The sequence below is a fragment of the Syngnathus acus genome, chromosome 10 (genome assembly GCF_901709675.1).
Source record: "Syngnathus acus chromosome 10, fSynAcu1.2, whole genome shotgun sequence".
Classification (NCBI taxonomy): domain Eukaryota; kingdom Metazoa; phylum Chordata; class Actinopteri; order Syngnathiformes; family Syngnathidae; genus Syngnathus; species Syngnathus acus.
The window spans coordinates 5,419,535-5,439,470 of record NC_051095.1 but is presented as its reverse complement, the minus strand read 5'-3'; the positions used below and the strand labels follow the sequence as shown (position 1 = coordinate 5,439,470).

The 19,936-nt window shown below is 40.6% G+C and overlaps 2 protein-coding genes across 3 annotated transcripts; one reads left to right on the top strand and one right to left on the bottom strand.

The window, feature by feature from the left end:
• Positions 1–141: 141 nt before the first annotated feature.
• On the bottom strand, positions 142–12,007 carry ablim2 (actin binding LIM protein family, member 2). Of its 2 annotated transcripts, XM_037260914.1 has the most exons (21): positions 11,828–12,007; positions 9,584–9,733; positions 8,309–8,492; positions 7,769–7,881; positions 7,549–7,675; positions 7,372–7,465; positions 7,150–7,237; positions 7,013–7,071; positions 6,390–6,467; positions 6,155–6,298; positions 5,964–6,081; positions 5,573–5,806; positions 3,971–4,078; positions 3,533–3,586; positions 3,237–3,274; positions 2,950–3,058; positions 2,811–2,869; positions 2,372–2,432; positions 2,240–2,247; positions 2,087–2,167; positions 142–1,934 (listed from the first exon to the last, which is right to left on the bottom strand). In XM_037260914.1, the coding sequence occupies exons 1-21, from the start codon at positions 11,841–11,843 to the stop codon at positions 1,821–1,823; spliced, it is 2,037 nt and encodes a 678-aa protein (XP_037116809.1). In that variant the 5' UTR covers positions 11,844–12,007; the 3' UTR covers positions 142–1,820. The 2 variants fall into 2 exon arrangements, with proteins under 2 accessions (XP_037116809.1, XP_037116810.1); XM_037260915.1 differs by lacking the exon at positions 5,573–5,806 and having other exon boundaries at positions 11,828–11,999.
• A 1,674-nt stretch (positions 12,008–13,681) lies between these two features.
• zcchc4 (zinc finger, CCHC domain containing 4) lies at positions 13,682–18,229 on the top strand. Its single transcript, XM_037260916.1, has 13 exons — positions 13,682–14,142; positions 14,211–14,329; positions 14,651–14,733; positions 14,819–15,091; positions 15,296–15,376; positions 15,489–15,561; positions 15,728–15,878; positions 15,960–16,060; positions 16,728–16,849; positions 16,930–17,005; positions 17,592–17,643; positions 17,805–17,943; positions 18,104–18,229. The coding sequence occupies exons 1-13, from the start codon at positions 14,055–14,057 to the stop codon at positions 18,183–18,185; spliced, it is 1,440 nt and encodes a 479-aa protein (XP_037116811.1). The 5' UTR covers positions 13,682–14,054; the 3' UTR covers positions 18,186–18,229.
• The last annotated feature ends 1,707 nt before the right edge of the window (positions 18,230–19,936 follow it).

The following is a 19,936-nucleotide window of genomic DNA, read 5'->3' as shown; positions in this document are numbered from 1 at the left end:
TCAACATTTTTAAACATTAAATTCAACTTTAGATTTATTTTACACTAATATAAACCTATATATTCTCAAAACCAAATTTAAATCAAAACTAATAATAAATCTTGCATTGGCGCAATAATTTCAGTCGACAGTTGGCCAGCATGCGGTTGGTTAAAGCACTTTAATGGCAGAGGAACATTAGAAACAGGAAACAGTTAGTGTTTTACATACAAGACGCAAAATAAACTCAATATGCATGTATATAACTTCAAAACAAATAAAAATAAAATCCCTTCCTTCATATCACAATACTATAAATAAGTTATGGCGAGCAGCTGATCCTTCATTTGACTTAATCGTTTCAGCAGAAAAGTATCATTATCATGCAATGACTTGTATAAATATATCCTATATTGTATATGTAGTCAGTAGTAGACGCTTACATACAGTACATCTTGCAGTATTGTTGTGAGTTTTAGTTTTGCAGTATGCCATGATGCCTTCAAGCAACAAACAAAGCAGGATGAATAAATAATGCTGAAACAATCTTACATGCTACGCTATCGCTTTGGATTCATTTTGGAATCATTGCTTTGACAATCGCTCAGTGCGGGATCAACAATAGAAAGAAAAGATGGTACAGTGTGTCTGAATCCAAACAACCAAGAGGTGTGTGCAAAAACACGAAAAAAATCATCTGATGTTCTTACGAGAATTTAGCAGCAAACCACAAAAATGAATGGGAAGCGATGATAAAAATTTCAATATTACCTGAAAAAGCTACAAACCTAAAATAATAAAGTTGTAATATTACGAGTGAAGTCGTAGTAATATGAGAAAATGTTGTTATATTATGAGACTAAAACCCGACTATTACATGGACATAAGTATAAAGTCGGAATATAAGAAGTCATGATGTTATGAGAAGAAAATTGTGAGATATCTGAAGATGTCGTAACTTTGATTTAACAGAAGATGAAAAGTCAGAATGTTTTGAGAATAAAATCGTAACCGACGCGAAAAAGTTGTAACGTTTTGCAAGTCAAGTCAAATTAATTAGGTCATCGTAATACAAGAGAAAAAGTTGTAATATTACAACAACAATCGTATTTTCAAGAGTTTGCAAGCCCAATGTTAGAAGAAAGAGTCATAAATGTATGTCAATAAAATTCTAAAATAACAAGAATAAAGTCATCAAAATGCAAGACATAAAGCGAGATTACCAAAAAGTCATCATTTTGCAATTTAGTCATAAGAATAAAGTCGTCAAAATAAAATAAATACAGTATTACAAAATGTCTTTTGTCATAATATTAAAAATAAAATAGTCACAATAAAAAGAAGTCATAATATGACAACATTTTCTCGTAACATTGCAACCTTTGCCCTTAGCATTTTGAGAAGATCATATTCTCAAGAATTTCCAGTTTTACGCAGAAAAAGAACAAAGTTGTAATATCCCGATAAAAAAAGGTATTGTTGAGGGTGGGGGTTATGATATGACAAAGAAGAAAGCGTAATTTGACAAGCATAAATGTGAAAAAGAAAAGAAAAAAGATTGCAATTCCACGGGAATTAATTGGAAGAGAATGCAAGTTTGGATGCAGAAAAATAGGAAACTTTAAACGTGAATTAGAGGATTTTCTGAATTTTCAAGCTAAATGAAGGTGAGAAAACTTGAGCGTGGAAAGGAGCTGAGAGCAGATGTTTGAGTGCGAGCGGCGCTACAAGCACGGGCATGCAAACATGACTGCAGCTCATCTGGAAGCTCGCCAGTCCAACATTGCCATCGTATTGCACACACAAAGCTTTGGAGCGAGGGGGGCGGGGGGCGGCAAATGCTAAAAAAGACGAGCCCTCTTCTTCAAGTCGTTTCTTTTCCAAAGTGCCAGACGCTCAAATTGATCCAGAGTCATTCCAAACACCTTCTGGAAGTCTTCGGGCGACAGATGTCTCTGGTCGACCGAGAGAATCGAAGTCAGTGGTTGAGTTCGTAATGAGAAGCTTTTGAACTATTTAGGCTTTTTTTTTTTTTAGAGGATCTCTATAGTTCCTACAAAGTCTACAAAAATCCCTTTTTGAATTGATTAGAAAATGAGCCGCTCACCTCCAGTCGGGTGCGATCGATGTCTCGGGGAAGCTTCACTTTCACTCGATGTGTCACCGCCAGCATTTCATAAGGATACACCTGCAGGTATTATTTTAATATGTATTCAAACATACTCATGTCATTGTAAAATATTAATCACAGAAATCTCACCTTGTACTCTGACCAACACAAATGGGGAGAAAAAAAGAGAATTAATATGATGAAACACACATAAAAAATGTAATTGTACTTGAAGAAGGAGTAATTAAATCATCCCCACCGCAAAAAAAATAAATAAATTACCTCTCATGCCTCCCCAGCTTTGGGAGTCAGGATCCACTTCATGCTCAACCATCTCAGCAGCCTTTAGAAAAATATGTCAAATAATAATACAAAAAGACAAGACCAAAAAAAAAATTTTCAGAACATTTTAGAGCACTGAATTACAATCAAATAACTGAAATAATGTGGTTGCAAAAGTGTGTACACCCCCTTGTAACTAGGAAAGTGGCTGTCAATCACATTCAAAACAACATTTAAACTGCCTCTGAATATAGTTCTGATGTTCTAGTAATCTAGTAGTATTTAAAATTCCTTCCACCGTGACAAAGAGATGTCGATTTTTTCTCTCTACTTTATATTAAAACCACGCAAAATAAAGGCCTCCTTCAAATCGATGCCACTTTCAAGATAAGCACCTAACACTCTGCTGCCTTCCTTTTTTTTTTTTTTTGTCGCTCACCTTGTAGATGCCGTTCCTTCCGTAACCAGGTAAGGATGCAGATTTATAATGAGGGAAATCTGACAAAATATTACAAAAGAGACATTTATTTTAAGTCTTTTTGATGGACACCGCACTCCCCTAAAACAACATGACTCACTTGGCCCAGAGGTATTCATTGGCAAACTGCAGGTTGACTTAGACGGGTTGTGGTCTTCTGGACCCATGTGTCCATCAATGTCGCTCTTCATGATCATCCAATTACTCCTCTAAAAATGAAGAAAAAAAAAACTAAGCCGGAATATACCCAATTGACTGTATGCCCTCAAAAAATAAATCTTTTGTCCTTGAAAGAAATAAGAAATATATTTAAACAAAAAAGGACATAACAGAACACTTTGAGAAAAACAAAGACTTATAACGGTAAATTGGAAACGACTCCCTCACCTTGCCATCATCGCCATCCTGCCAGGATGTTCTAGAAGCTGTGAAAGAGTCAAACATTTGGACCAAATCACAAACAGAACATACTAGTCATCACCTCACAACAAAGTCGAGAAGGCATCCTGTATGATCTTAAATGTGTTGAGATGTTTTAACATTCAGCAAGTAGCTTCGTTACGGAAAACATTTCCATTGACCCGATGCATGTAGGTAATTCTGATGCGTTTGCCAGAAATGAGGAGCAGAAAAAGTGCATGCAACACAAGAGAGGGAAGTGTTAAATACGAAGTGGACTGTACCATGCTGTTTGTAGATGGGGGGTTTTCTATAGATATTATCTTTGACCTCAGTCTCTGGAAATGGGAATAGGCAAAGAGAGGGAAATCAAATAAAAAGAAGCCAACATCGGAGAGACACAGAGAGGAAGAGTGGAGACACAGAGAGAGAGAGAGAGAGAGAGAGAGAGAGAGAGAGAGAGAGAGAGAGAGAGAGAGAGAGAGAGAGAGAAGCATGAGTTAGCAGTTATTTGGGGATGGGAAGCCAAAAAAATGTGCATTGCAGAGCTCTAGTCAACACCATTTTTTCATTTTCCAAATAAAAAAAAATCATATCATCCATGCATTCCATTTGTACTAAATGTAACAGTCGCCGATCTGTGTCGCAGGGCAATGAGAGGTTATTTCTTAAAATTAAAGCCATCAAATCAATGCACTTGATTGGAAATCTCACAGACCTACCTGGTATGTGGAAATGGCGAGGGGCAGCCACGTACGTTGATGCGGACGATGGGGATTTGCAGTCAGAGTAGGCGGATAGGCTGGGGGTACTCCGCCCACTTTCACTACCTCCAGTCAGGAACGGATGACGGGTGAGCACAAAGAGCAATTTGTCCGGTTAGTGATCGGCCGCAGTCGTGGATGTTTCTTACGAGCGATGTCTTCAACGGATGCACCACACTACATGTTCGGGGTTCTCAAATGTTTGGGGTCCACCGATTTTTTTTTTTTCTTCACAAAAAAAAAAAAACCAAAAACATAATAACCTTGTGAAAATTATTTCGCGGACCTGCAAGCTACTGCTCACGGACCCTCGGTTTGAGAACCCCTTCACTCTCACAGGCAAGACTAGATGTGGAAGACCGCCGCTTAGACCACAAACACACACAGCGGTACTGTTAAAGCAACTCGGACTGCCCTCCGACTGAGACGAACAAGATCTCGCCCAACTTGTCTGTGAAATCCACCTCACATTGGAACAGCGCACGTCTACAAACACTACGTTTCATGGGTCGTGACAAAATATGATGCCGAGGAACGCAATACTGCGAAGACCCCGGAAGTGGCCACAAGCTTGTCTAGCAGGATGAGAAACCCAAACGGACCCGATGACATCACAACAACAGACGACGAAAAGCGGCTAACCGTTCCACTGTGGTGGAGGGACAGAGGAGAACCTGTGTTTTACCATTAAGGGAAGGGAAAGTGAGATGCAAGAACATCCGAGCTACTGAGAGATAATCAGGAGATTAGTAGGATGGCATGCTTCAAACAAAATTGCCTTTAACAAGCGGGGTTATGTTTGGGGGAAAAAAAAGACGAATCACAGCACCCCATTCAGTCCACAAGAGCCCAATTAAAATACAGACAATGGGAGGATTTGCTGGTGCTATTGATGGAACGATACTGAAAGCTCAAAAGTAATGAGACAGCGAGCTGTTATGAAATTTTATGCATTTACTGGTGATCTTTCCTCAATTTCTACCATATTTCTTTTGATTTTTGTCATTTTTCATAAAAATCAATCAATCACTCAATCACCTGTAAAGCTGAAGGTGACTGGATGAAAAGATCACAAATGTACTTGAGCCATGGAAGCCGTAATACAATCGGGTATTTTGGGATTATTTCATTCCATAACACAGACTATTTTGGAAATACTGTATATACTCTTTTGATTCATGATTATTTTTACTATTATCACAAAAATTACACTGCAACAGTGGCATAAAAATATGTAAACATAAATCACCTCATCTTAACAAGCACCTTAGCCTTTTCTTAGAATACGTATTAAAATATGAATTTGATTCTTTATCATTATTTCCTCATGCATTTGTAATAATAAATGCCGCACTGGAAAAAAAAAAATCCTTTAGTTCCATTGAATTTACTTAATTCAGACTTAATTTGTTATTTGCCCATGATTAAAATGTGCTCAACTGAATATCATATTCATTTCGTGAAACCGAAAGTTAAGTACTTTTTTTCATTGCTCCATTGTCCATCCCTCCAGCAAATAGTCCATCGTCTGCATAAAACGTGGCCTCGATGGAGGGATACCTCGGAAGTAAGGGATGAAGTTGTGCTGCTGCAGCATGGACAACGTGGTGGGGTTCAGGTGTAATGACACACCTCGACCTCCAGGCCACAAGGTGGTGCTAGCAGCAGCGCTACACCCTTCAGTCCCCTGCGAATGGCGCACGGGGAGGGAAGGGGAAGCCCCGGCCAAGCTGGAGGTGAGCTTGACGCCACCCGAGAAAAGCCCGGGTGTACCCGGGCACTCTACTTCAGGTCCTGAATGTCAAATATTGAGTCACAGAATGAGGAAAACGCAAAAAAAAGGATGAAGATCACAAAGTGAGCCCCGTTTATCACGGGAGATAGAAAAGCACCAAAAATCGGATCGCTGCATACACAACGGATGATTTTAAAAGATAGTCAAAGGCAGTACCGGGTCGGCTGTTGTTCTGAGGGGACCGGGACGGAGTGTAACGTCCGTAACCCCCCAAAGAGCTGTTGGAACTGGGACTGGAGGGCCTATGATGACTCGGTGACTTCTCCCCATCACCCTGCATGCGCAAAACGAATCGGGAATCAACATTTTGCGATGTAGCGGAACCCAAATACCCGACACCAGTCTACCTCGCTGTAGTGCCTCTCTTCAGACGTGTAGCTGACATAGGGCGAGTACGAGAGCATGTCTGGTCGGTCTATGTTGTAGATGGCTTTGGTTTTCGGAAGCGCTGCCAGGTCCTTGTAGTCCAGCAGCTCTTCTCCAAGTTTGGCCTGGAGATGACCCCAACCCGAAAAAAAACAACATAATGGCAATGAGTGAATCGTTAACAGCTGAAGAGTCGAGTTTCCAGAAATGTCTTACAAAAATGACTCTGTTGGGAGAGCCTGAGGCACTGGACGCCGGGACGGATGTGATGCTCTCGGATGAAGTACGAGTCACCTGGAACAGTTAGGGGATTAATTTTACTTCGTTTTTATTGATGAGTATGTTTTTCTAAATTCAGTTCATTTTTCGAGCAAGTTTGTTAATATTTTTAGAAAATGCTTTGTACCCCGATAGATTTGACAGTAATGCTTAAATAAATACATTTAAAATGAATCCCAAAACTCACTTATTAACAGACAAAGACAAAAGTGATGAACTTTTTCTACCATAATTATCGTCATTTCTGTAAATGTAAAATGTAGTTTCAGTTATTTTGGGGGGGTTTTGTTAAAAGCATTTTTATTTGATTTTGTTAACGGAAATGCATTTTGAGTTTGAAATTTTTTTTACATACATTTTCATAACCCATAATGGCCTTGCCTGGAATATATGCAGTCTGCGTTGCATTATTTTTCGCACCAATTCAAAAATGGTGGCCGGCCCTCAAATAAACATTGTGTGCCAATTAATCGACTTACATTTGTGGCAGTGTTCCCCAATCAATTGTTTTAATACCGACGTATACCCGACTTTTTTTAACGGTAGCATGGCCCTCTTACCTTAGTCTTCTCTTCCTGCTTGGCTGCTTGTCTACACGGGGGATGCCAGATTGAAGATCCTACACAAGAGCGACAAGTTTTTAGTCTTCGCTGACAACCGCCCGCCTACGTTGGAGGACAAATGATTTTGGCTCTACCTTGGAGGTACATCTCTTCTCCTTCTGCAAACGTCTGCTCACAACGGGCACAGCGGGCACATGACGGGTGATAGTGCTTCTCCCCGGCCTGTTGAGCAACAAAACAAGCCCCAAATCATTAAAGTTTAGACTTTAGAATTGCCACCTGACCACTAGGTGGCGCCAAAGAGTTGCCATCAGTAAGCAAGTTTGTGTAGGTGATTGGCAATAACACAGTTTTACCTCTAGGACTTTTCCGGTAATATACTTCTTGCAGCTCTCGCACTGGATGCCGAACATGGCGTGATAGTCCATCTCGCAAAAGGGGATCCCGTCCCTGGAAAAAAACAGGAAGGAGCTCGCTTTGAAAGAAAAACAAATATATATCATCAAGGTAGCGGCTGCCGTCGGAGGACTCACTTGCTAATGTACTCGGCATTGAGGACCTTGTTGCACACTTTGCACTTGAAGCAGCCCAGATGCCAGTGCTTGTCCAGGGCTACCAGGGACTGTTCGTTTTTAAACTCTTTCCCGCAGCCGCAGCAGTCTAGATGGGGGAGGGGGAGGGGGGGAGCGACGGATCCAGTTGGCTTTCGATATATACAGAAACATTTGACGGTGTCATGAAGGCATTACTGACTGTGGACAGCCTGGATGGGTGCAGGGCTGTTCGCAGGAAGCGGCTGGGTACAGTTTTGGCAGACGCACTCCTTCCCGTTAAAAGTCACACGGTCACCAGCCGGAAATGGCTGCCTGCAAGATAAATCCATCGATGATAATGCGGCAACTTGAGAACATTAAAGCACACAATCACATTGAAAGTCAAACAAGATTGTTTTTTGTTCTATGGCAAGAGAGCAGACAGCTTGCACAAAATAAAGAATACTTCAAAGCTAAATTTGACTATGAAATTTTTTTTCGGGCCCCACGTTGAAAGACAGCTTGAGAGAAAAAAACGGAATAATATGCTTTGTAATTCCACCTATGTTGCAGACTTTGTAAGAGAGGAGACATCTTGAAAAAAAAACTAAAGACATCAGCTTGGCAACTTTCATGAAATCTGCTAAATTCACTCCAGACTGCAGTTGATTTGGAATTCAATACGACTCAAAACTTAAAGATATCACATAAAGATATCGGCTGAACTATGCAGAGTGTTTCGATTTTTCTGGTTCCTTACTTGCAAGCGGCGCAAACAAAGCATCGCGGGTGGTAGGTCTTGCCAAGGGCGGACACCACCTCTCCTTCGATGAAGTCCTGGCAGCTGAAGCAGCGCGTCCCGTACAGCCGCTGGTAGTCCAGCGTGCACATGTACTCGCCCTGTCGCAGGAAGAAGCCCCCATTGGCCAGTTCGCATCCGCATACTGGCCGGGACCAAACCACAAACAGCTCCATCAATTGCACAGTAAGAAAGGCTTCCTCGACAATAGTTCCAATGGCAACCGGTAGGTGGGAGTTGATTTTTTTTTTTTTTTTTTTTCGACTTAAGTAAGCTTTTCATGTTGAGCTCCGAGCTGAAGCATTTTGCACAAACATGGATGCCAACTTGCAGTAATGTGTGAAGCTTTGCTGGGGCTTTTTGCAAGAATGTGAGAGGTATGCACTCCAAAGTCTCATAGTCCAGTTACTGGACCGTTGATATCCCGAATAGACGCTGGGTAGCTCCTATGCTGCTTTTATATGATGATAAGAATTAAGCCTCCAGTTATATTGCAGGTCATTGTGATCCATTATAACATTTCTAGCCTGTTTAATTTGTATTGGGAATTTTGAGGAATTTATTTTCTGGTTCTGACATTTTTTTGCATAACAGGTCAAAGTGACCCTGGACTATGATTAGTGTTCCTAAAAATACAATGTCATGGGAGGAGTTAAAAAAAAAAAAAAAAAGACATAAATGTAAGCAATAATTGTTATGGCTATAACCTTAAAAGCTCTTTGCTCAATGTTTGAGTTTCTAAATACTTCAGTAATTTCAGAGCTGCTGTTTTCCTCAACTGGACTGTACTACGGTGCCATGTTGCTTGATTAATGAAGCTAGCAAAGTTAGCAAAGCTAAGTTAGCAAGCCAGCAAAGTTACCAAATCAACATGTCTACATCTTTGGAATTTCACAAATTTCATTCAGCTGCCGTTTTTCTTTGCTGAACGTACACTTAACTAAGCCGCTACAGTATGGTGAATAAATAATGGTGTCAGGTTGCCTCGACAGGAAAAAAATTAGCGAGTGAGTCAACATGTTGGCATATTTGCATTTCAGCGGTTCCGGAGCTTGTGCTTTTTTTCTACCGGACTGTTCCGACAATTCTTCTTTTGTGTGTTGAAAAAAGTGGAGTAAGGTTAGCAAGTGGACATCCTTAAAATTCAGAAATTGAAGAGCTGGTGTGTTCATCTTCTGGACTGAGTGTTTGCATTGACTGTAACTTAAAAGTTGAGGACTAACGAGTGAGTCGCACCTTTACAAACGAAGCACTTGATGTGGAAGTGTTTATTTTGGACTCGCAGGGCCTCCCCTTTGCAAGGCTTCCCGCAGTTCTGGCAGGGGACGGGGCCTCGCCCCGTTTTCTGCTGTGCCGTCGGGCTTTGCACAGCCTGCTGCTGAATCACTAAAGGGCAAAACACACACATACAAACGCACACAGAGAAGGAAGTCAAGAATTTGTATGAGGGAATGCATAATTGACATGATTAGAGCTCCTGTTTCTCTTCTTCGGTGAGTGACTTTTGTAAGGAAGAGGCCTAAAGGGTTTGGCTTAATTGCCCTTATTTCAACAGAAAACTGTCACGTCAGCGAACCGGTTTCATCCCCGCCTCGGTAGTGTACATAGCCCGGAGATTTAAGTTCACTTGTGAATCGAGACTAGCTCTTGATGTAGAAAAGGGATTTCTTTAGACGTGGTGAAGCAGCATGTGGTTCATTGCTCAAGGTCATATGGGTATGCTCTGAGAAAAAAATATTTGGTCTGGAATTCTTTTTTTTTTTATTTATGAAAAATATACATATTCATACATCTTGTGAAAAATACTTTTACATTTTTTAATTTGGATTTAGTTGATTTTTAATTGAATAAGATTTTTCTAAACTCACGCATGAGCTCATGTGTTGGCCCACCCAAGGACTATACCATGAATCCCCTTTTAAAGGTGCCAAGCTATACTGTATGCCCCCGTCTAAAAATAGGATACCCCATAATACTCGACAGCATTCTTGTTGCTGAAGGGTCGCATTTGGAGGTGCGGCCCAATGCTCACATTACCACAGAGGGCAACTTTGACTTGACTTTGCTGTCTAAAGAAGCGCAATGCCACTCTGTCCGTTAATTAACATTTTTATTATTTCTGGAAAAAAACAGAAGGTCCTGAAATGGTTGCTTTGTGTGTCTTGAATTTTATTTGTGGTTCTGGGCAAAACACTGTGTTGATCGTGTGGCTCGGAATTTATCTTTTAAAAGGATCCCGAACTTGTGCTAGAAGTGTCATATCGGTGCCATGTCTTTCGGGGTCTGCGTCAACGTGATGTGCAAACTCAGCTGACTATCTGTGACTTATTTTCATTTCTAGACTCTTTGGTTATAATCACACCTATTATGCAACTCGTCTCTCACCCTCAAGCATCTGGATTTTAGCCTGTTTTACTTCTGCCCCCCCCCCCCCCCCCCATGACTGTGCAGCAACCAATCGGGAAATAATAGTTAAAGGTGATTGATGGATTGATGTCGTGTTTGTGCGAATTTCCCACAGTGCTGGTGCTTGCATGGAAAGAGGAGCTCAGAACATTCCGAAAATCTCCCATGGCTTGAAAATTGTTGACAAGAAATTGTGAATACAAAGGATGCTTAAATCTCAAAGTGGCAGGTATGAATCACAAAAAAAGCCTTGTGCATTGTCGTCAATTCTTTAAGCAGATCTGCTGTACTGCCAAAACACAAGCCGAGCAGGTTTAACAAGGACGAGTGCCGAGTAAATAAAAAAAAAAAAAAAAGCTCATATATTTGTTTTGAAAACATTTCAAAATGTTGTAAATAATTGAAAGTTGTTTTGAAATATAAACATCAATATCTAATAGTTTGGAGAGTACAATCTTATTATTGTTATTGTATATTTGAAAATCTAACCCTAATCCGATCCATGATACATTATTTCATAAGAATTTATGGAAAATAAAAGAAATTAAATATGTGCCATAATAATTACTAGACAAATATGATATTTATCAAAATGTTCTATTAAAATGTGTGATTTTTATTTGGGGAGAACATGTGGAGATAACCAATGACAATAATGTAGAATAATTCCAACAATTAAACAAAATGAGAAAAACGGTTAAATAATTAATATACGAAAGCTAAAAACAACATATTTTCTTGTAATAAATGTGAATACAAATAATTCTAAACCATAAGTCCAAAGCATTGATTTTTCCCACTCAATTGTTTACAAATATTTTGTAAATATCCGATACCGACGCTAATCATTCCTATTAAAACAGAATAAACAGTTTTAGACACAAAAGATGTTACGATTCAAATGATTATCATCATCTATGAAATGCTCCATCTGTAAAGCAGACATGCTCAAGTCTGAAGTTGTTCTCCACACACTTATATAACCGGAAGAAGCTCATCCTGCTGCTGGTGCTTCACCAAAACAGCCCAATATGTTTTTTGTCTTCTCTCATGGAACAGCACGCTCGTTCCTACCTGTTTCTTCTGGCATCGCAACGTATGAAGTCCTTTTTGTGTGTGTGTGCACGATATCCAAGCAAGCTTTTCAGAGCTCCTGGATCGTCAGCTATGCGGCAGTGGTGTAATAATAAATGAGAGCGTGCCTTCTATCCCCAGCTCTGGAATGAGCTGCAGGTCATGTGACTTTCTCACTCTCGCTCTGTGTTATTCCGGACATGTGGTATAAATAGAAGCATATGGCGCGCAAAGAGAATGACACAAGGTGGGTGGTGGAAATGTTTTTCCTATTGGGGTGGGGGCATTATGGTCTCCTAAAAATGGGGTTCTCAAACTTCTTGAGTCCAGGGACTTCCTAGAAGGGTAATATGTTTCCAGGAATCCAGTCCTAATGCCAAATAAACATAACTACAACGTGTATGCTGTAGGAAAAAAAGGTTTCCTCTTTTACAGAGAAAATGTTGTAACATCATGAAATTGAAGTTGTAATGCCATGGGAACAAAATCCTATTTTTACCAGATTAGGTCAGAACATGACGTTAATAAAAATAAATCCCTTAAAATTGCAAACAGCTTAACATTTAACACCTAACAAAAACCAGACCAAACACCTTAAAATGGGCTAGTTCAAAGAAATATTCGTAGTTTGGGTATATATACAATGTGCCATCTTTAGTGGCAACTGTAGAGCCCAGTGGTTGGCACCAGGGTGCGGAATTTGGACCGTGGGGAAATCAAACACCTTGACAACAGCTGGATTGTCATACTCTGTCTGGGGATGGTTGCTGTTGGGGACACAATCCGCCACCTGCAGTGGCAACCCCACAACTCAGCCTGGGGAGTGTTGCTAAATGGTTGTTACTGTTGGGGGTGCCATACGCCACTTGCAGCAGAAACCCCTGAACCCTCAAAGATGGACAATTAGGAAAAAAGCTTGGATTGTACACGGACCAACAGGGATAAATCTGTTGTACTTTGTCTTGGGATGTTTGCTGGGTGTGCCTTCCTGCTGGGGTCATCATCCGCAGTGGCAACATCAGAACCCCACAAAAGACCCCAATAATAAATAAATAGGTTGAATTCTGGGGGGAACAAACCCCTAGGACAGGAGCATAATTGCAGCACCGATGATAGTAATTTAATTTCCTGCCATTATAATGGTTGCAGAAGACCAATAATTCAATATGATGGGCTAGCACCAATCAAAATATCTTACCAGTGCTGCTCATGATGTCAGTCAGATGATGCGCTGTGAATAAAGAGCCTCTCCTCACCAGTCCAGCAGCTGAATGATGCCAGCAGCTGCGGTGCGCCGCCCACTAGCCACCTTACGTGGGTGCGTGGGGGAGTTCTTCGTTGGGAGGGCCCCACGGACAGGCCCGGTGGCTCCTGGTTTGATGTTACTGATATATTGGGGCCGCAGACACTGCGGCAACGCCTCTCCAAACGCAGACAGCTTGGGCGTGGACGCACTTTGCAAAACAATCCACTAGAAGAAACAAATAGAAGTCCACAAGTTTCCTTGGTGCACTCCCAAAATAAAAGCATATTATTTCCTATTCCTTATCGAATAAAGCCACCTACCAAAACGTTGAATTTTACTAATTAAAGAAATTTAATGTATGGGTAACCTCGAGTATCGACAAATGATAGAGGAATTTAAATCATTTTCTCTATGTCTCTCTCTCTAGGTCTTAATTTTTACGCTGAAAGGATACTTCCTCAATTTTCTTAACGGAATAGCGTTAAAGTGACATCTTACACTGACGCATTCGGTGCTGCACTGCATGGGAATTGTAGTCCCCAAGAGAAAGCAACCCCGCTTACTTTGCTGGGCGCTCGGCATGTTTGGACTACAAGCTTGAGGGAATGACACGAACTGTCCTGAAAGAAAAGAGAGAGCAGACGCAAACCGCAGTAGCTAAGAACAAACGTACGCTAAGTCATGTGACTTACTCACTAGCAACTGTACATTAATGTCGTGATAATTTTTTTTACAACCTATAATTTTCAGTCTGTTGCTTATTTAATGTCACGTTTGTTTTTTTAACTGTACGTTTAATAAGACAGGGGGCGTATCCGAAAGGTCTTTTCTGCTCACGTGATACATGACTGTCCAATTACGCAAAAGGCCACGCCTTTCAAACCGGAACTCAGCTCTACACTCATCTACGTCCAGATGAGTCCGCACGTTTAATCTTTTTATTATCGAAATATTATAAATTAATATTTACACGTTTACCACATGGATACAGCCTCGCTGGACGACAGCTGTTTGGGATACGAGGTTATTCTCAGGGATGACGACACATCAACGCCACGATGCCCACATGGTAAACATGAAATCAGACCCAGCTAATCGATCATGATCGTTGCGATATCATTTCCATCTCGTTTGCAGGACCGACTTTGTTATTTGAAAAAGTTGGGAAACAAGGCGAGGAAGGAAAGAGGTTTTACGCGTGCTCGGCTTGCAGAGACCGAAAAGACTGCAACTTTTTCCAGTGGGAGGACGAAAAGGTAGTCATTTGGCAGAAATGTATCAACATCCATCCATCACGCATCCATCCAGCTTCCGAACCGCTTACCCTCATGAAGGTCGCGGGTGTGCAGGAGCCTTTCCCGGCTGTCTTATTTTTGACTTGTCCAGCTATATGCGAGCGATGTATTGTGACCAATCAAATTTTCTTCCAGTAGATGTTTATATAACTTATGAAAGTAAATCTGATGTAATGTCTTCCTTGGAACAATAATGTAGGCCTATACAAAAGCAAAACACAGGCATATGTTTAAGAAGGTAATCGCTGCAGGGTTTCAGTGACTAATCGGGTTGGTTTCAAGGTGTCGGAGGCCCGAAAGTTGGCCAGGGAGGTGGAGAACAAAAGGGGGAGGCCCCCATTCAGCCAGCAGCAATACAGCGCAAGGTAAGAGGCAATTATAAGACTTAAACTTAAATCAAATGTTATTTTGTACCCCATGGCTGTGAAATGTACACGATCACCCCTGCAGGTTACAACAGTTTGTCTCCCTTCCACCTGATGAAAAGACGTTCTGTCAAGATTGCCAGCTCCTCCTCCTCGCGAAGGAGACGGGTACGCACGCCGCCCATGCGTGCATCCCCGTGACAGCCACCCAGTTGCGGCAGCCCAGCAGGTTACTGCTTCCCTTGGACAACAAAAAGAGCAACGCCCAGTATCTATTCACTGAGCGCACCACCCGCTTTCTGCTGGGCACCCTGGTTGCCCAGGGTTTCAACAAGGTGTTGTGCGTGGGCACGCCCAGGTAAGCCACTGACTTTAATACCGACACATAATATGCATGTGAGGGATAGGTATTATTTTTGTCCACTTGGCATTGTCATCCTCACATGATACACTTGTAGTATTTGTGACTTTGAATGCATGTGGATTTAAAAGATGGGTCTAATCTGATGAGTGACGTGGGAGGCAGCCAATGAGAAAACTACAGGATTTTTTTCCCCCCCAGACTCCACGAGCTGATTAAATTGGAATACCCGCGTGGGAAGGCAAATCCAATAAAAAGCCTTTTGCTGGACATCGACTTCAGGTCAGCTTATACATTCTCTTCGGAAAAATGTTCCGCATTGTCAACTTTGGAAAGTGCTGTGGTGGTGTTCTACGTATGACAAAATAAATCTTCTATGCCCTTTCCGTCTCAGATACGCCCAGTTCTACGGCCAAGATGAGTTTTGCCATTACAATATGTTCAACCATCACTTCTTTGATAGTGAGGTAATTAATGACGTAGCTCTGGGACTCAATATACATCAATATCCCAAACCCAAGTTTCACTGAACTGTGATATCGTTGGCAAAATGTGGTAGTATCATATTATAATTCCCTCCAATCAGTATCATAATTTAATTGCAATATGGATAATTAATATGCTCATTATAAGGCCTCAAGCGCAGTGATCCAGGCCTTTCTCAGAGAGTCAAAAGGAGAGAAGGTGGTGATGGTGGCTGACCCCCCGTTTGGGGGTCTGGTGAAACCGCTGGCCAACAGCTTCTCTCGGATCTCGCAGGCATGGGCGAATCAGCAAAGCTCTGGTTAGTAATTTTTATTCAGCATCCAGAACATTCTGATGCGGGGGAATTCATGGTAACTCATTTTCATTTCTGTACATGTAGACCGCAGTTGTGTTGACATGCCCATGATATGGATCTTTCCGTATTTCTTTGAACCTCGCATTCTCGGCTGCTTCCCTTCGTTCACTATGCTGGACTACCAGGTAAGAGCCGCTATTGCGCGTATGTGTTTTGCTGCCCTCTTGTGGCATATTGGTGCCAAGCAGGGTCATAATGGTTTTGGAGTTTTCATTGCCGTTAGGCTTAATTTAATTTTTAGAGCAAGTTAGTCAATTTTTAGTCAGATTGATTTCATTTCTTACATATATGTATTTGTCAAGTACAAGATAAATAAGAGTCACTAAATATTGGGTAATAAAGTAAACTGCAGTTCGCCAACAACTGTTTGACCTTCCTTTTTCTGTACGAATGTACAGAAATACCTAAATAAATACATTTAAAAGAACCCTGAAAGCTCATGTATGAAAGTAAGACAAAAACAATGGATATTTTGTGACTTCAGTAAGTTTTCTTTTTTTTTTTACAGGATTTTCATTTTCAGATTTGTTTTTTTTCATTAACAAAAATGTTTTTTAAATTTTATCATGTTTTATTTGGTTTAATGTTTAATTTTCGTTAACTATAGTTAACCTTGAATCTAGAAGTTCATTTTTTATTTCTAATTTACTCTCATTAACAGTGCTTCAAATACTGCACATTATTATCCATGTTGTCCTTGCAATTTGTTTTTTACGCGTTCAAATATTTACAATGTGTTTCATTCTTGTCATATTCCATTTTGAAGGATTTTTTTTGGGCTCGTTTCCCCAGGTGGACTACGACAACCATTCTCTGTACAAGCATGGGAAGACAGGAAGGAAGCAGTCCCCAGTTCGACTGTTCACCAACATTACTCCTGCTAAAATTGTCCTACCCGTGGAGGAGGGTTACAAGTAATGCCATAAACGCCAAAAAGTTAGTCATAAAAATGAAACGTTTTTGCCACCTGAGACAATGCTTTACCCCCCATTAGATTTTGCACCATTTGCGAGCGATACGTGTGGTCCCTCAACAAGCACTGTACCAAATGCAACGTCTGCCCATCCAAGGTAAATGGCGAGAGGCATGAGGAAAAATCTTTTGCAGAATATTAAAATTACAATATATGAGTAAAATGCCAATGTTACTTAGATATTGGTCTAATGTTAGAATAAAATATTAATTTAAACCAAATGAGGGGGAAATGCCTTGTTACAAAGCAAATTTAAAGTTGTAATTTTAATTGAATAGTCAGAAAAGTAGGAGACAAAAAAGATGTGATTAGAGAATAGGATTTTACAAAATAAAGTTGTCACAAAAATAAACGAGGAAAATACAAGGAAAAAGATGTGACTAGGACAAAAAAAATTGTTTGTTTTTTTGGTTTATGAAGAAAGCCATGATTAAAATGAAAATGAGGAATACGTTTTACACGAATGAGAAAAAGAAAATCGCAATTAAATCTACTTTTACTAGAAAACCAAGTTTTACTTTTACAAGCGTAGTACAAGAAAACAAATAGCAATGTTACAATGAATTCTCATGACGGGATTAAAATATATATATTTTTTAAATGTGGCAATATAAGTTTAATTGGCCAGCAATGTTGTCAGAACTAATTCCAGTTGAGCATTTTTTCCCCCCCTCAATTTACAGGATGGTCGGCAGTGGAAACACTGCTCTGCATGTGAGCGATGTGTGAAACCATGTAAGTAAACATTTTACACTATATTGGGGCTTCAATTTTTTTTAATCAAAAATCGTACGATTGTAATGGAATGGATTTCCGTGTGGAAAAAAAAAGTTTAAAATCTAACCAAATAGTCATTTGTCTATCTTTAACAAACTTTCTCTCCAACCCTCCTGAAGCATGGCAACACTGTCAATCATGTAGCCGCTGTGCCCTTCCGGACCACCCGTGTGACCAAAGCCAAGGTGAGGTGGGTTGTTACAACTGTGCAAGCCTGGGGCACAAACGTAAAGCTTGTCCTCGAAAACACGTCAGCAGGCAAGTACAAATGAAATTCTCAAACTCTAATGTTACTATGGTGTCAACTTTTTAATACAGGGCACTAAATTTATTGAGTACAGTTCCTTGATACTCAAATTTTATGTGCATTTTTTACCATTTTGGAATTGATTCTTGACTTTTAATTTGCATTCCACAGTCATGGGTCCACTTCCAAGAGAAGACGACTCATCAAGACCAAACGGCAAAAAGAAAAGAAAAAAAAGAAAACGTTTAATTAGGAATAAAAAAGATATGGAAAAAAAAAGTCCCACTTTGTCAAGTTGTATTTCCAAATTAAGTTACACACACACACACACACACACACACACACACACACACACACACACACACACACACACACACACACACACACACACTATATATATATATATATATATAGTATATATTTAACTTTGAATCATCATAATGAGGCAGAGTCACAACTGGGGGTGACCCAAAATATTGATACAGTATTGTGACGTATCATAATTTCACTTCACATTCTTCCCACGCGCCCAAATTGTTATGAAAACACTTAAGCTGGCGGATTGCGAGTGAACCGGTGGAACTTGTGGCCAGAGGCGTAGCCAAGCCGGGGCGAGCCGGGGCGGCGCCCCGGTTAGGACTCCCTGCGCCCCGGTTGAAAAAAATCGAGCTTTTTCGATTCTTCATTTTCATGCCGTTTTTTTCTTTCGGTCTTGCGCGAATGTGCTTGCGCTATTCTATGTGCGCGATGTTATCCATTCACCGTTTGCCTCCTGGACCCGGATGTTGTTTTAGCGATCAGCGAACGGCGTGGGTGATGTTTGGTTTTTTTTCCTGTGGGCGTGCGCCCCTACTGGAAAAATTCCTGGCTACGCCTCTGCTTGTGGCTAACAAAATAAACTGCGTCAAATGACAGAAATGAAACGTCGCCTTTTTCAGCTTTATGTAAGATGAATCAATGGACACAGACAGAGAATGGACACAGCCCAATAATAACTTCAACCAATAATAACTTGTGATATATATTGGTCTGTGTCCATTCTATTATTATTGGTTCATTTTAAACAAATCTATCTTGCATAACGCTGAAAAAGGCGGTTTCACTTCTGTTATTTGACGCAGTTTATTTTGGTAGCTACAAGTTCCACCGGTTCATTCTCAATCCGCCAGCTTAAATGTTTTCAAAACAATCTGTGCAGATATATCAACTGCTAATGTGAAGTGAAATTATGATAGGTCACAATATCCATTTTCCGTACCGCTCAATCAGCCCACCGTGCATGTTTTTGGGAAGTGGGAGGAAACCGGAGTGCCCGGAGAAAACCCACGCAGGCACGGGGAGAACATGCAAACTCCACACAGAGTTGTGGAATCGAACCCGTACCCTCTGAACTGTGAGGCGGATGTGCTAACCAGTGCGTCACCATGCCATATGTATGTATGTATGTGTGTGTGTATGTACGTATGTATACACACACACACACACATACGTATGGAGAGAGAGAGATAGGTTGATGTTGAGTTTTCAAAATGTAAAATTAGAGATACGAATAATTCTCTGGCAATAATTCTTACTTGATTCTAACCAACCAATACAAATAATATCATCATTACGTATCCAATCAGTAAGGTCTTACTGCCATGCAGCAAGTCCAAACCAGAGTTCTTTTTCAGAAGCAATCTGTTCATTCGTTATATTTTCATTGTTGTCACGTGTCATGTTCAAACCTCTTTCTGGCACGAGCTTATGTCAGCAAATAGACTCCTCATCTAAATGGCATTTAGATTGAAAGGTGATTTCAAGGAGTTGTTTTGAATTTTATTGCCTAACAAAAGGTAGATAGGAATCCACAGTGCAGCGAGCCAAAATGCTGTCAAGTTGAGGACCGCATATTGTTTGTGGATTAAGAGTGACATTTCTGAAAGATGTCTCATGGCCACCGCATAACTTGATAAAAGGATCCATGTCCAAAAGGTGAACCACAAAAGGACGACGGAGTTTGTG